The sequence below is a fragment of the Danio rerio genome, chromosome 11 (genome assembly GCF_049306965.1).
Source record: "Danio rerio strain Tuebingen ecotype United States chromosome 11, GRCz12tu, whole genome shotgun sequence".
Classification (NCBI taxonomy): Eukaryota; Metazoa; Chordata; class Actinopteri; order Cypriniformes; family Danionidae; genus Danio; species Danio rerio.
This window is the reverse complement of record NC_133186.1, coordinates 38,568,337-38,585,566: the sequence shown is the minus strand read 5'-3', so window position 1 is coordinate 38,585,566 and position 17,230 is coordinate 38,568,337. Positions and strand designations below refer to the sequence as shown.

Here is a 17,230-nt window from a genome sequence, read left to right as displayed (position 1 = left end):
ATGGAAACGCCAAGATGCACATAAAAAACGTAAGCACCTAAACTGAGTAAGATAAACCTTTTGTTTGATAAGAAAGGATGCGCATAAACTATGATGGAAACACTTTTACCGAACAAATTCCAGTATGTGCATTAAAAAAGGTCATGTGATTCTGTTATCAGAGATTATGTAAAGATTAAAATATGTGTGACTTATAGATATTCTAAATACCAATAATACTGATACTAACATCTAAAATCTTTAGTTTAATTTCATGAGACATTTAATCCACTAATTATTATGTGTTTTTCTTGTAATCTTTCATTAAAATTTGTTGATTTGCTTTTGACAATCCTCTTATGACATCAGTTTGACAGATTTGGCAGATAAATATGAACTTTTAGCTAAATTGTTAGTGGCTTTTCTCGTTGTTTACATCCTTGTTTATGTCCTTGCTACAACATATCGCTAACGCTAGAGACTGTGCTTGTAACAGATAAATTTTAACCTCCTTAAATAAATTTTGGCACCTAACCCCACCCCTAAACCCAACCGTCATTGGGGGATGAGCAAGTTGTACTAAATTGTACGAATTAGATCGTACGAATTTATACGAATTAGCCACTAAATCAAAAAGTTACGAATTGTCATGAGATTGTGTTGATTTTAACATATAAAAATACTTACAGGTTGTGGCTCACAATTCACAGCTTCGTCTATTATGGTTGGAGCTGCTCCTTCTTTGAGGATATTTTAACTGAATCCAACACTGAACTGCTAGAGATTCTGGAAGCTGTCCTTTGTCAAATGCTAGCCATATAGTTTTTATAATTCTCCAAAATATAATTAAAATTAAATTGTAAGAACTTCTCTTTTCGTGTCATGTCCTCTGGAAGCTCAAATACAGAAACAGAATGAGCACTGTGGAAATAGCAGCGTTTGCACAGCAGTTTAGCTTTCTCTGCTATAACATTACAGCGCCTCTGGCCAACCCTTTTTGCTGTGAAGGGTGCATGCGTGTAACCTAAAGCGTTTGTGATCTCACTAACACAGATATATTTTTTTATAGTCCACAAACTTTGTTCGCTGTAGGCTTTGCTAAGCTAACTCTGTAAAAGCCAATGCCTCTCTTTGCATTGAACTTTGAGCGTCTTACATTCAGAGATGCTGTCTAAAGTTCAAAATATGATATCAAAGAGGACCACCCATTTAAAGGTGCAGTACACAGGACTAGTGGCTGCACTAGCTATTGCAGTCCAAATTCAAACTGTGACTGGACATAAACGCAGGCTGCCAGATTGGCGACACCAACAGAAGTGAGTGTGCCTGACAATTGTGCCTTACAATGTAAGCTGCCCAGCTAATGTTTATATTTGTAATATTTATATTATATTATATTATATATTATATTTATATTATATTATTATATTTGCTAATTATATACCACCTCCTGTAGATATTTATAACACTAGGTCTGCATCTTATTTTGGAGGTTGCTATAATGCATTTTAGGCCATGCTTAGGTACACCGAGACAGCCTTCATGACTGAAACGAAACACAATGTTTTCCACCAAGGCAACCCAGGTGACGAAATATAATTGGGTAAACTGGGAGATAAACAAGTATGTTCACTTAGCATGTTTCTTAAAAATCTGTAAACATTCATTCATTCATTTTTCTTCAGCTTGGTCCCTTATTTATCAGGGATCGCCACAGTGGAATGAACCGCCAACTATTCTAGTATATGTTTTATGTAGCGGATGCCCTTCGAGCCGCAACCTGGTATTGGGAAACTATCTGCAAACATATTATAGCTTTTTTATGCTTTAGAAGAGTCAAGAACTTACAAACAGCACCTTTAAGGGTACATGAATACACCGTTTTCAACAAAAACTGCACCAAAAAAATGTCATAGTGCAAGTTTTGATGTCTCCAGCATGTGTATTGTGGTTAGCAATGTAAATTCCAGCACAGATGATACAACAATTAAGCCACAATTCCGACCGTATAAAGCGTGAGTGTAGGGCAATTAGCACTCAGTCGTCTCATGCTAATCACTGCCTAAAGGCAAAGAACCATAATTAACAAGCTGTAGATTCACAGTCTCTGGGTGCTTCGCTCAGGAGGAGGTCAGTTTGTATTGTGCTGACGGAGCAATGGGCGGATGTATATGTTGCTGTGGTTTGATAAGGAGGATTTGAGTGTAATGTATATAAAAAAGAGACGCGGTCAGAAGTGCGTCCCTCTGTGTGTTATGCTTACTGCTATGATAACACATTCTGCTCATATTTCAAATTCATGTCTGTGAGTGAGAATGCAAATAACCCTGTGGGAAGTCGAGAAAGGGTATTAATGATAGTCTGGGCTTATTCAGACAACAAAGTGAACCAAATGTAGTGCAGGGGCGTAGCAGCCACCTTTCAGAGTTCAGTGAACTGAAATTACACTGCAAGAGGCATGGATCTGTGAAAAAAACAAGATTGCAGCCAGTTGCATAAAACAAGCATTCACTGTAAAAAATGTTACTTAGATCTAACTTATAAAAAGTGAGGCAAGTGGTTGCATCGGACGTTTTAGGTTGATTCAACTTCCAGCCTTTTTTAAGTATTTTAAACACTAAAACATTGCTTAAAACAAATGCAATAAAATTAAGTTGAGCCAACTAATATTTTTAAAATTACTCAAATCAGATAAACTTACTTTTTTTGTTAAACTTAACTTACTTATACATTGCTATATGTTGACTGTACTCGTTTTAATTAAGTATTATGAACTTAATGATCTAAATAAAATTAACCATGCATATGTCATTTAAAACGAATTTAATTGACTTCTGGCTGTAACCTCAGAAAATAAATCTTCGTTTCTATATTGTAAGCACAATATACACTAGTAAAAACAGATAAACAGACTTTCCTGTCAATAACAATTAAATAAGAATGGGAAGATGGATTAAAGACCATAACATGTATTCAATATCAATCGATGTTCCTTTTAATAGTGACTACAAAATAGGCCATTAATGTGGCTACACGTACACAATACATAAATAAAAACATTAATAATACCAGATCCTATTGAGAAATCATCCAAGGCAACTCAGTGAGGAGATTTGCATATTTTGATGAAGATTTAGGATGCATAATGTCCAGTCCCACAAAGAGTCTCTAATATATCTCAAATGTATACAGTTTTGATGGATACTTGAAGTCGAGGACATCGGTAAGTCCAAACAGGAGCCATCATGCATTTGACAGGTTTGGCAAACCTCTGACAGTCCTATGATAATCCAAACTGTGTTGGGCTGATGGCAAATTTTTCCCGTGGGCAGCCGCATGCACCTCTGATTCCTCACAACTCTATTGGTAGAGACAAAAAGAAACAGGAGTTCAGGTGGTTGCTACCAAACAACATTAAATAGCTAAATACTAAATAGAAAATAACTACAAGTGAAGTTACAAAAGTCCAGTGAGAATGATGCATGGATGAAACACCTTAGTTTATCAGTTAAAAATTACCTTAGTTAAAATTACCTAACTTCTATTTAAAAAATAAAAAAAGGTTATAGAGGTTGTGTAATTACATTATTCCAGGTGTTTTTAGTTATCAAATTTTAAAGAAAACTGTGATTTTACTCAGTGTAACAGTGCATGTCATTGTGGTTTCCTGTCAATCAAAGAATTGTTAAAATTTAGGTATTACATTTTTTGTTTATTTTGACAACTTATAAAGCATAAGAATGTGTATGTAATTTAGATATTAAAACTGTTTGAAAATGGCTATATGAAAATTATAGAATACAAATTCTATAATTTAATTGTCATCTTCATTTTTCACCAAACTTTGCACGTCATAATACAAATTTTATTAAATAAATAAATAAATACATTGACATTTTACACATTACATTAAGGTTTACATTAAATTTTTGCTAAAGCTACATTTAATTGACTTTCTTCAAATTTAATGTGACTGGCAAATGACAGTTCAGTGATTCAGTGTTATCAGTTAGCTTTATTGAAAGACTGACAGATAATAAGAAACTGCATTAGAATATTTTTATACTGTTTTTACTGTTGCACACATAAAAAAATCTTCAGATATCAAATGTAAGTTAATTCTATGGAGCCCACTATTGTTTGCAATTTTACCCATGTTTTACTTACCTGCAAATAATTATAGCTGTAATTGTATCTAATGTTTTTCTTACCTGGATGTGAAGTTTGAAGATCCACAGGTAACAAAATCACTTTGGTATCTAAAGACCAAGAACATGCATTTTAGAATGAGGTGCATACAATTTAAATGGTTCTGTAAACATCAGTAGTAAATGTAATTTAAGTTAAAATAAATTGTAAATCTGTAATTTATTCACTATGCAGCATTAAAAAACTTATGGACTAAATCTCTAAAACACAAACTTTAAGTTATACTTTCTCTTACGTTAAACACAAACTACTTAACTGTTGCATACGTTTCTGCATTTAATATCCATCCTTAATGTGCTGCTATAACTTAGGTGAGCTAACTTTAGCTAAGTTAGCGCTAACAAACTGAACCCCCACACCCCGACCGCCCACCAGTGACCTTGTTAATCGGTTCTGCAACGTTAGTTATACCTACTAAGTGTTTTAAAACTACTTTCACTATTTTTTCTCAATAATATCACTTTTAATCGTTAGCATAAACTAGCGTTGGTCAGCGTAAGCCAATTTAGCTTTCCATGTGAGAGCAGTCTAACTGTTAACATACCTGAGGCTACAGTACAATTTACAAAGCTAAAACCTCACCTGCCTAGCGAAGACAGCAGTTTTGCATGACTTTACAATTATCATTCGGCTAAATTTGCAACTTACCGTGTTAATCAGATCCGCTGCTGGGAGCAGTTAATGTCGACCATTGCAGAAGCTGCGTCTGCCTGCTAAATCCCGGGCAATGAAAAAGGAGTCACGCCAAACTATTAAAATCACGTTTTATGAACACCTGTCCACATCGACAGCTGCTCTAATAAATTGTCTGTGTCAACTCACTTTTATAACATTTATTCTACACAATAACCACATACAAAAATCTACTCAAATAAATTGCATTAGTTTTATTCAAAATATACAGTTATATAAAAACTGATATATTTTAAGTAAAGAGGAAGCAAATTTTATTTTTTTGGTATAAAACAAATAAAATTAACTAGATTGCATTTATTTAAAGTAGATAGAACCAACTTTGTGAGTGTAGCACTTTTTACAGTGTTTTTAAAGGGACAGTTCACCTGAAATACAAGATGTAGGTGACTTTATTCTCTCAGTAGAACATTTGAACATTTTATAGTTAAAACTGTGGTCCTGCAAGTCAATGGCTACCGGCACACAGGCATTGTATTGGTATTTTTTAATACACAGGTATTTTTTATGCCTAAATATGTTTATTTAGTTGTTGATTTGCACTTTATGTAAATGGTTTAAGCTAAAAATTATGTTTTATGCTGTACTGAATAAAAAGAAATCATAAACATCATGACATATACAATTGAAGTGAGAGTTAATAGCCCCTCTGAATTATTTGCCCCCCTGTTTATTTTTTCCCCAATTTCTGTTTACGGAGAGACATTTTTTATTCAACACATTTCTAAACATAATCGTTTTAATAACTCATCTCTAATAACTGATTTATTTTATCTTTGCCATGATGACAGTAAATAATACTTGACTACATTTTTTTCAAGACACTTCAATACAGCTTAAAGGGCCATGACACCCCTCACTTTCGGTTTAGGGTGGAGCTCCGCGAGCAAAGGGCAGGAGTGGGCGTGGCCAGCAGGGGAGAAGGAGGGGAGTGAACAACTGTTGTCTGTCAGCTCACAAAATGAGACACAAACCGTGAGGAGACGCATGATTTTATAGTTTACAAAGTTAAAATGCAAAGAAATAAACAGTAATTTAATGTCCTGCTACATTTGTTATTCGTTTTTTTCATATACAGATAACCACAATTTCTATCATTATGAAGATAATCGTGTTTATATAAACACTATAAATAAGGGCTTTTCCCTCAATCCCCGGGTCTGAATGCAGACTTAGTGCAGCAGGTCTCTTGCCCTGTCTATTTTAACCATTAGCCCTGTTGGTAATCTAGAAGATTTAGGCAAACACAGCAGCCAGGCGATTTGTCTTATTGTGAACGAACTCCTGATAAAAGACAACGTACGCCATTCTCCTATTCTCCTACTGATCTTCCGATAAAAACGCTTGCTGCACACAAACAGCTTTGCTGTATTGCCCCTGACAGCATCGCAGGGATAAACATGCAACAAACTTCAAAATTCAAAAAACAGTATGCGATAAGTACCCGAATGACTTACTACTTCTGGCTAGATTCTGAAGTGTGTATCTGATGATGCACAGCAAGAGAATTTATGAATGGGAGTGAAGCGATACAACTGATCACGTGTAGGTCACATGCAAAATGGTGGATGTAGTACATTCAAGTTTCATTCATACTGCTTACATTCATACCTACTTATAATCCAGTACCTACTAAGCATTTTCGGACGCAGCGACCGACTTTTACAGAGTTCACATAGTGAAGTTCGGGGGACAACAACAAGATACATATAGGTTAATTAGGTTAGCTGACCAAACAGAGCCGGTTGAGGGCAGGCCTTTGGATGAACCAGAAAATATGATAGTTATTTTTATATTAGCAGAGTAATAGTAGAAAATTATGGTAAGATATGTGAAATAATAGGGTGATTATTAACAAATAAAGCATAAGCACACACTAATTTGCACCCCATAAACACAATCAAGTCTTAAGACAATCTGGACCACCCCTTTAAAAAAACAAGTAGACAGGCATTTCTGTTTCTGGTCAATCACTGTCATGAAAATAGCAAAAATGAAAGTTTTGGAAGTTTAACTTGTCATTTTTATTAGATTTCCTTTTAGTCATTTTAGTACTTGAACTGAATGAATCAATATGAAAATGATACGCTTTGTGTTTAGTGTTTACCTTACCTGTATAGAAACATCACTATACGATCCTCCGATCACTCCAGAAATGGCCAGCGGCAGTTCATCCGGCACAGGATTTGACCCGTCTGGACAGATGAAGCCTGGCTGATGCACTTTAGTGAGAGACGCCCTCACGAACGCCAGCGACTGCTCCAGTGCATACGTGTCTTTCGAGCAGGTGTCCAGTATATGGGCTCCCAATTTCAAGCCGGGCAAGATACGGTTGTCTTGGTTAATTTCATCCAGCGCAAGCAACATGGCCTCCAATCTCTGGATCCCCCGCTCTTCATTAATTTTACCACAGTCCTCGGTCCCTTTTCCCTTCTCGTGCACCGGAAACAGGCCTCCGATTACCAGGTCTCCGTCTATTATGATCTCCCGCTTGGATCCGGCCAGCGGTGGAGCGTATCTGGGGGTCGTTTGGGCCACAGGGATTAACAGGAACAGGAGGATGGGTGCGACTCCAGCCATGTTGGGGTGTATGAGAGGTGAGAGTGCTCTTTTAGGTAAGACACTGGAGGTGAATAGAGAAAAAATTAAATGTTAGTACTACACTTCTTCCTCTCTCTCTCTATCTCTCTCTCTCCCTCACACACACACCACGATACACTGAAATATTTGCAAAACAATCATACTTCATTTGTCAAATTATTTTTTTATCAAATTGAGTAGATTTGTTCTTAAGTCACAATATTTTCAGCTGAAGTAGTGGAGAGGTTTATTTTAGCTAGAAGGAGTGAGTTAGTGAATGAAATGAAAGTTTGCTCCTGGGTTTGAAGTGTTTTTGAATGGAATATAGGCTAAATGATCATTTTACTCAACAAAAGGGGCAGACAGACATGTATCAGAGTTTTGTTTTTTTAGTATTTTGTGTTTTTAACACATATAAAAAGTTATTAATGTCAAACAGATGAGTGTTTGAACTTTATTTGGCATCCTTTTACTCCAGAAAAAAGAGCTGAGAGATCAGTATACAAACATACTTTGCAAACTTCACAATATACACGTTAACATAACAGTTAAATAGAACTTATGGCAGTTCTGGTGGCGCTGAATAAATGTATAATCCGTCTATGCCTAGGTATATCCAGATTTTGAAATTTATGGCACCTTTAAGAATGGCAAACATTTGTATGGATAAAATATTTTTTATAATATTATATTTAAATATGTAAACATCTCGTTACACATGCATAATTCGTTTACAGTCGGCGCAAAAGCCTAGTGGTTAGTGTGCCGACATATGGTGCTGTAGCACTTCAGGGCATCCCGATTTTGAATCATGGCTCGAGGACATTTCCCAACGCTATCTCAACCTCTCTTTCCCACTTTACTGTCTGATTATTGTCCTATCCAATAAAGGCAAAATAGGCCAAAAATAAATCTTAATAATAATAATAATAATAATAATAATAATAATAATAATAATAATAACTTGTATACATTTCATTTGGGTTCAGTTTTTTTAGACATATTAGTCATATGTTTTTACAGAGGGAATGCTGGAAATCTATTTTCATCATTCCATAATGCAGAAAATGGAATATAAATATTGAGAATAAAATAATATTATATAAGCAAGCAAATCATGCATGAACTAATCCTTCTGTTAACACCTTTAAAATACAGATATGAATAAAACCGAAGTTTGGTGTATGCAAGAGCTGCTGAACTCGACATTTATTGCTATATATATATATATATATATATATATATATATATATATATATATATATATATATATATATATTATAGGTGGGCATTGATTATTATTATTTTTTAAATCTAGATTAATCTCTGAATTAATCTAGATAAAAATGGCTCATTTGAATTCTACCAAAGGCATTCAGAATATGTGTGCTACACAAATAATAAGTCTTTGAGAACGGGTTTCTCAAGCCAGGTGGCGCATTAGACCAGGGGCTCATCTCCTGTTTTCAAAATGCATCACAAACTGCTTGAGAAACTGTTCTACTATGATAATTGGTGATGAAAATAAATGATGTTCAATAAGATTTGTAATCACCTTAATCCAACTAAAATCATAACTGAACTAAACAGAAATGAAATTAAGACATGTGGAGTATGCATATATTAGTGGCATTATTGAAGTAAACACCGCAATCAAACTATTACCGTCATGTAGGACTTTTCACCATATTTTCTGACAAGCTCAACACATGCAGCTGTCAGTAAAGAACCGCACACAAACACAAAATCACACATTGCGAAATGCGGAAGTTTTTTTCTTTCCTTTTGGCGTGCGTTAATAAATTCCATAACACTCTCACCAGTCCTTACTTGCGTCTCCAGTTTGTGACAGGGGCATGAATGAAATGTTCATGAGTTAAAGTGAAACTGCCGAACTGCAGTTAAAGTCAGGCATCCTGCTGATTTGATTCAGAAGGACACCGTCAGACGGCTCACCGGTCAGGTATACATATGCGCTAAAATATCAAGGTGAAAGTCATCATTGCTTGCGTAGAATAGACCCAGCACCCAACCCAACTTTGAGCATAGGTTAACGGCGATTTTTTCCACAGTATGTCTGATAATATTTTTTTTGATGGAGAAATATTCTGATATTTTTTCGGCTACAATAAAAGCAGTTTTAATTTTTTAAACACCATTTTAGGGTTAAAATTATTAGCTCCTTTAAGCTATATTTTTTCACTGGTCTACAGAACAAACCATTGTTATACAATAACTTGCCTAATTACCCAAACCTGCCTAGTTAACCTAATTAAGCAAGTTAATTCATTAAATGTCACTTTCAGCTGTCTCAATATTGACAGATTATTTTGACTGCAGTGTCTTGCCGTAACTCACCTGATGTGGTTTACTTGTTCGAGATATTAATTAGGTCTTCTGCTGATTCTGGACACATCTTGATATCTTCTCTGCATCTGATAAAAAAAACAATCACAAATCGTCGAGCTCGAAATGCAACATAAAAAACCCCGGAAATGAAAAACACTGATTAATACATCTGATAACACAAATGCACGGAGTCACGTATTACATAAGACATTGAATTTGCATAAGGTTTTTGTGGTGGCAATGAGGAGGCGGTTCATGTCTAGATAGTTATTCATCCTGATTGAACTCAACATTTCAGAGGTGAGGCTCTGTTTTCTAGCTTCATTAATTCACATACATCAATAACTCCCAGTGACTACGTAATTTTCTCCGCGTGTCAAAGGTGATGGATATCATCTTTTAAGTTATGACAAATTACAACCTGAGGGAAGAGGATGAAAAGATGAAACGATAAATAATTTCAGCTGATAGGAGTCTTCGGCGACTATATTTCACACAGATGATACAGCTTTCATCTCTATTCACACTTGCCAGACTTTCCCTTCTGCTTGTCTACAGTAAGATTATTATGGGTTTTTCTTGCATTACACTTTTTTTTTTAAGATGGTGTGCGGTTTTAAGAGTCTTTTCCAGTTTAGAGACAGTTTATCAGTTTATCAGTGACAGTTTTTTCATGTTTATCATGTATATCTTTAGACTACTATCAAATGTTTTCATGCATCAAAATAGTAGATTAAATTAGATTCAACTTTATTACATGTACAAGAAAACGAAATGCAGTTAAGGTCTAACCAGAAGTGCAATGGCTGTAATTATAGAAAAACTATGGTGATATTTAGAAATGGATGTACTGTGAACATTATATACAGGTTGCATTAACTGTGAATGGAGATTTACAATTAATGAATATATGTACAGGTTGCTAATCAGAGGTATGCAGATAGATATGAACATAATTACAAATGTATATGTACAGTGGGTATGTAAATTTCAAGATGAACTATTGGAAAGTAGAGCTATTAATATTAGCAACTTTAATTGTACAAATAATAAATTAATAATGCAGTGTTTATGGGGAGTTTAATTTATGAGGAGAGTGTGGAGGTGTAGTAAAGTGTAATAGTTTTTTATATGTGAAAATCTTAATGACTATGATACAATTCTAACATGATTTATAGAAGACATGGTGTAATTTAGTGTAACAGCAGTTTATACGGGAATAAATTTAGCTCCCAAATACTCGTTAATTGTCATCTAACCCCTTATTCTTTGCAACAGTGTCCTTCAAACCACTAGGTTTTACTGATTTGTCTGTAAGGTATTTAAATACATTTAATACTATTGCTGTCAGTTGGCATCCAAAATAAAAGTTTGCATTTATTCATTCATTCATTCATTCATTCATTTTCTTTTTGGCTTAGTTCCTTAGTCCCTGATCTGTGGTCACCACAGTGGAATGAACCCCCAACTTATCCTGTGTTTTACACAGTGTATGCCCTTTCCAGCTGCAACCCATCACTGGGAAACACCCATACACACTAATTCATGCACACACTCATACACTATGGACAATTTTAGCTTATTCAATTTACCTATAGCGCATGTCTTTGGACTGTGGGGGAAACCGGAGCACCCGGAGGAAACCCACACCAACACAGGGAGAACATGTAAACTCAACACAGAAATGCCAACTGACCCAGCAGGGACTTGAATAGGGCGATGCGGTGGCACAGTGGGTAGCGATGTCGCCTCACAGCTAGAAGGTTGCTGGTTCGAGTCCTGGCTAGGTCAGTTGGTATTTCTGTGTGGAGTCTGCATGTTCTCCCTGTGTTCTTGTGGGGTTTTCCTCCAGGTGCTCTGGTTTCCCCCACAAGTCCAAAGACATGTGCTATAGGTCAATTGAATAAACTAAAGTGGCCCTCGTGTATGAGTGTGTGTGTGAATCAGTGTGTATGGGTGTTTCCCAGTACTTGTTTGTAGCTGGTAGGCCATCCGCTGTGTAAAACACAGGATAAGTTGGTGGTTCATTCCACTGTGGCGACACCTGATGAATGAAGACACTAAGCTGAAGGAAAATGAATGAACAAACAAATGAAAAAAAAAATGAACAAGTTTATTAATTAGATTTGATATTTTCTCAGGAAATATAAGCCTTCATCATGGATTGATTCTTTGTGTTGGCTTACCAGTCCTGCCCTAATATTACTTCATCATTCAGTGTAGGTATGAGGATTTTTTTTTATATGTTCATCAATCATCACTTACAGTATTTGTAAGTCTCTTTTATAGATTAACAGCCCACATGGCCTCAGTAAGCAGCACGATTTGCTATAATTTCCTACTGTAGCACATATGGCGGAGGCAGGTTATTGTACTTGCCAAATTGAAAGGTTAAGGGTTTGGAAAAATGAGTGATCGCAATACTGATGCTTATCTTAGCCGGCACCTATTTATAAAATCTAACATAAGTTTCTGGGGCGGCACGGTGGCTCAGTGGTTGCCTCATAGCAAGAAGGTTGCTGGTTCAAGTCCCAGCTGGGCCAGTTGGCATTTCTGTGTGGAGTTTGCATGGTCTCCCCGTGTGCTTCGGGTGCTCCGGTTTTCCCCACAGTTCAATAGACATGCTGTATAAGTGAACTGGATAAATCGTGGCTGGAATAGTTGGTGGTTCATTCTGCTGTGGTGACCCCTGATAAATAAGGGCCTAAGCTGAAGGAATAGCAATGAATGAGCTTCTCTCAAATGCAGTTTGATTGTGAAATCAGTTTTCTAAATGAGTCACTAGCGAGTTTACCTTAATTGCAGTATATAAAAGCATCAACTGCAATGCAAAACAGATCTAATACTACAGTACAGTGTTTTATTTGCTCATTTGAATGCTTTGACGAGTCTCTAGATGCAGATACTTCAATTTATAACTTTTCAAATATGCCATGAGAGATTTAATTTAAAGTAATGTATGTTTGTTCCTGGGGTTTCCTTCTCTTTTCTTGTTCGTAATAAAGCAGCGTCTTGTTTATTAGCTTGCTCTTCCTTAACTTATGTTACCATGGAAACAAGAAAAGTGGGTGGTTTTGGGTGATGCGACAGTGTGATAAAGATGTGTACATGTATCATAATTAATACCAGATCTTTTATCATAGGTGGATTAAACCGAGGGATCAGAGCGAGTCAGTAAAGGTAATTCCCGGTAATGTCGAGGCTTGATATAAAATGTATTCTATATAATGTAGGCATCTGTTCTTCACAAGTGTGTCTATACAACTGTTGGAGGAATTGAATCTTTTGTTCTTTTTGTCATTCATTCATGTATTCATTTTCTTTTCAGCTCAGTCTCTTTATTAATCAGGGGTCGCCACAGTGGAATGAACCTGCAACTTATCCAGCATATGTTTTACACAGCGAATGCCCTTCCAGCTGCAACCCAACACTGGGAAACACCCATACACTCTTGCATTCACACACTTACACTACAGCCAATTTAGCTTACCCAATTCACCTATAGCGCAGGTCTTTCGACTGTGGGGTAAACCCACGCCAACATGGGGAGAACATGCAGACTCCACACAGACATGCCATCTGACTCAGCCGGGGCTCGAACCAGCAACCTTCTTGCTGTGAGGTGATGGTGCTACCCACTGCACCACCGTGACGCCCTTATTCATTCATTCATTCATTCATTCATTCATTCATTCATTCATTCATTCATTCATTCATTCATTTTCTTTTCGGCTTAGTCCCTTTATTAATCAGGGGGTTGCCCAACACAATCTCACGGCAATTCGTAACTTTTTCATTTAGTGGCTAATTCGTACAAATTCGTACGATCTAATTCATACATTTTAGTACGATTTGCGTATCCCCCAATGACGGTTGGGTTTAGGGGTGGGGTTAGGTGCCACGCCTCCTTTTTAAAATCGTACATTTTCTTACGACTGAAATTGCCACTAAACTGCCAAAACGTAAAATACTTACGTTTTCTCGTGAGATCAGGCTGGGTTGCCATAGCAGAATGAGCCGCCAACCTATCCAGCATATGTTTTACGCAGCGGATGCCCTTCCATCTGCAACCCATCACTGGGAAACACCCATATACTCTCATTTACATAAAAAAACTACGGCCAATTTAACTTACCCTATTCACCTATAGCACATGTCTTTGGACTGTGGGGGAAACCAGAGCACCCGGAGGAATCCCACATGAACACAGGGAGAACATACAAACTCCACACAGAAATGCCAACTGACCCAGCCGATGCTCCAAATTGTGCTGATTACTGATATGTAAATATGAAACCAGTGTTGTTTTAGTACGATTGAGATTGAGGGAATTAGTAGTTTTTATTAACAGTTTGAATATGATTACAGTATGAATATTTGACATTTTTGAAATGTTTTATTTTGATTACGTTTAAGGCTTTTTGTTGTGTTGTTGTCTTTTTTATTAGTTTTATAAAATGAAGTTTCACAAACTCATTTGGAGAGGAGCCCGTGATATGATTGATCGCTGCTGGTGTCTCATCTGTAATCATTAGTAAGCCAATCGGATTGCTCCAAACTCACTATAAACAGTCCGACTAACCTTTCTCCCTCATTTTCGTCTTTTGAAGAATCCCCCTATCCACCCCATCTCCTCCTTTCCTTATTTACCAGGGGGAGCTCTCGAGATTGTCCTGATCTCAGACCCCCTTACATGCTCATTGACCAGGAGGGGAGCCCTGGGCTAAATTATCTCCTAGCTCAGGATTCTGTCCCGGGACAGCAAGCCAAACCTGCTAGTATTATCAAGCAATATCTAAGTGTGAACTCTTGAAACTATTTTAGTTTGTTATTTTACATTTTTATTAATCAGTTTTTAAAGTTAATACTATATCAAAATTCCTATAATTGTTTTATAAACATTCATATAAATAAATAAATATATATATATATATATATATATATATATATATATATATATATATATATATATATATATATATATATATATATATATATATATATATATATATATATATATATATATTCAGCTAACAAAGTATTTTATGGTTACATGTAATAACCTGAATAAATTATAAATTAATTAATTAATTTACAAAAATATTAAACAAACAACCCAAAAAAAAAAAAGATGCTTATAAATGTACAGTTGGTACGGAAAGTATTGACTGATAATTTAAGTGTTTTAGAATTGATTGATAATTTAAATGTTAAAGAATTGATTGATAATTTAAGGGTTTATTGCAAGTTTATTATAATTAACTAAAACCACAAAACTGTTTCGTTCCTTTAAACAAAAAATTTACACTTAACATTACGCTACTTTTTAACGCGGTAAAAGTTATCTGGTTTGTGAAAACATGCAAACTCTACACAGAAATGCCAACTGACCCAGGCGGGACTTGAACCAGCGACCTTCTTGCTGTGAGGCTACAGTGCTAACCACTGAGCCACCGTGCCACCCTATAGAGAAATTTAGCATTGTAATTTTCTTTGCCAAATAAATGTATTAACTGTGATTGTAATCTTTGTGGGGAATCAGTCTGATACCTTATTTTTAGCTGTTCTTTACCTATTAAAAATGAGTCTTTCAGTCCCCAAACTAAACCAGATAAAGCTAAGCTACTGTCTCAAGTTTCTAAATTTCACCAATAGCACACATTAAAAATGCCTTTCTTACTTTTTTTTTGTCTTGTTTCTAGTCCAAATATCTACAAATTCTAAAATCAAGACGCATTTTCCAGAAACCATTTTCAGAAATAATATGTCAAAATTAAGTTTTTAAAAATGAATAATCCACCAATGGGGTAAGCTAAATAATCTTATATTAAAAGGAAACAGCAGATTACTTTGCTTTCCCTATTGGCGGATTATTTAACTTGTTTTAAGGAAAAACTCACTTCATTTTGGCATATTATTTCTTAAAACAAGACAATAGTTTTTGCTTGTCTAGAAAATGCTTCTGGATTTAGGAATTGTTAAATATTTGGACTAGAAAAGAAAAACAATCCAAGTAAGAAAAGCATTTGTTGCAGTGCAGCTGGAGCTTTTACCAAAAACTAAACTACAAAGACATTTAAATGACATTAAAAGCTAATCGTGGTTTTTCCCTCTTCTGTGGAACAGATGGAGGCGATGGACACCCTCTGTTCACCGGACAAGAGAGAAGAGTCAAGGTAATGGAGCGCTGCATCATCATAATCAACATCAGTAACACAATAGTCTCACTCTAATAATGAGCATTTACTCAAGTGTTTAAGGCGAGACTATATTATTATTCATGTGTTCATTTTGAGATTTTGGGCAGTCTGGTTTTTCATGAATATTTTTTTTTCAGTCTGATGTAAAGAAAAAATCCGAAAAACACATTTGAGTGTGTAATTATTATCATATTGTGCCTGAATATTTTTGAATATTTTCTGCAGGTTTGAACTGAGCTATAAATCTCTAATTTAGTAGCTCTTAAATACCTACACAGATTAATCTATACTGTAAAAATGTCTACTGCTTTAAATTTTAACCTGAATCAAATTTGCTTTACAAGTCACATCAACTTATATAAATTCCACTTTGGCGTATGTGTGTTAACTTATTAAAATATGTTTAAGTAACATAAAAACATATGTTGTCATTACCTTTGGATTATTTCATTTTTTCTGTGTATATTCTGATGGTTTATACTGAGGGATATGGATTTTTTTTTTTTACATTTTATTGTCTTTTTTAATTGTTCGCAGTATTATGTAATAAAAAGAGACTCCTTGAGATTAATATGTCAAAATAATTCAACACAGATGTTTAACCAGACTTTATGCTGTTTTGTGCTAAAAAATGCATGCAAATGAGTGCATATTTATTGCCTCATTTACATATTCAAATATAACAATAGTTTTCTTTTCGACCCAGTTACTTCATTAATCAGGGGTTGCCACAGCGGATTGAACTGCCAACTTAACCAGCATATGTTTTACGCAGCGAATGCCCTTCCAGATGCAACCCATCACTGGGAAACATCCAATTTAGCGTACCCAATTCACCTATAGCGCATGTCTTTGGACTTGTGGGGGAAACCGGAGCACCCGAAGGAAACCCAAGCCAACATGGGGAGAACAAGCAAGCTCCATATAGAAATGCCAACTGGCCCAGTCGAGGCTCGAACCAGCCACCTTCTTGCTGTGAGGCGATTGTGCTACCCACTTCGCCACCGTACCGCCCCTCGAAAGCTATTAATACTTTTTTCTTTTCTTTTTATTCTCAGTGAGGTTCACAGTTTTGCACCCTTGTTGTTTTGGATTTGCATTTTCTAAGCCTGATTTGATTGATTTGTTTTCTACAAAGACAAAACTATATTTTAACAAACAAACAGCTAATTAATATTTGTTCAACTGATTATCAGATTATTATTCAGATTTTTGTCCTA

The 17,230-nt window shown here is 35.6% G+C and overlaps 1 protein-coding gene and 1 long non-coding RNA gene across 5 annotated transcripts in view; both read right to left on the bottom strand.

Moving 5' to 3' along the window:
- grm2b (glutamate receptor, metabotropic 2b) overlaps positions 1–17,230 on the bottom strand; it is a 58,436-nt gene that overhangs the window by 28,979 nt on the left and 12,227 nt on the right. For 3 of the 4 annotated variants that reach the window (XR_012386841.1, XM_005172912.6, XM_005172914.6), the window contains 2 exons: positions 9,820–9,896; positions 6,994–7,504 (listed from right to left, as the gene is read on the bottom strand). Coding sequence is in view for 3 of the 4 variants with exons in the window: in XM_005172912.6 (XP_005172969.1) it covers positions 6,994–7,461 (468 nt within the window). In the remaining variant the exon portion in view is untranslated. 4 annotated transcript variants of the gene reach the window in all.
- LOC137490427 (uncharacterized) lies at positions 2,952–4,934 on the bottom strand. The gene is made up of 3 exons (XR_011009887.2): positions 4,837–4,934; positions 4,191–4,238; positions 2,952–3,339 (listed from the first exon to the last, which is right to left on the bottom strand). It is a non-coding gene; the product is annotated as an uncharacterized lncRNA (long non-coding RNA).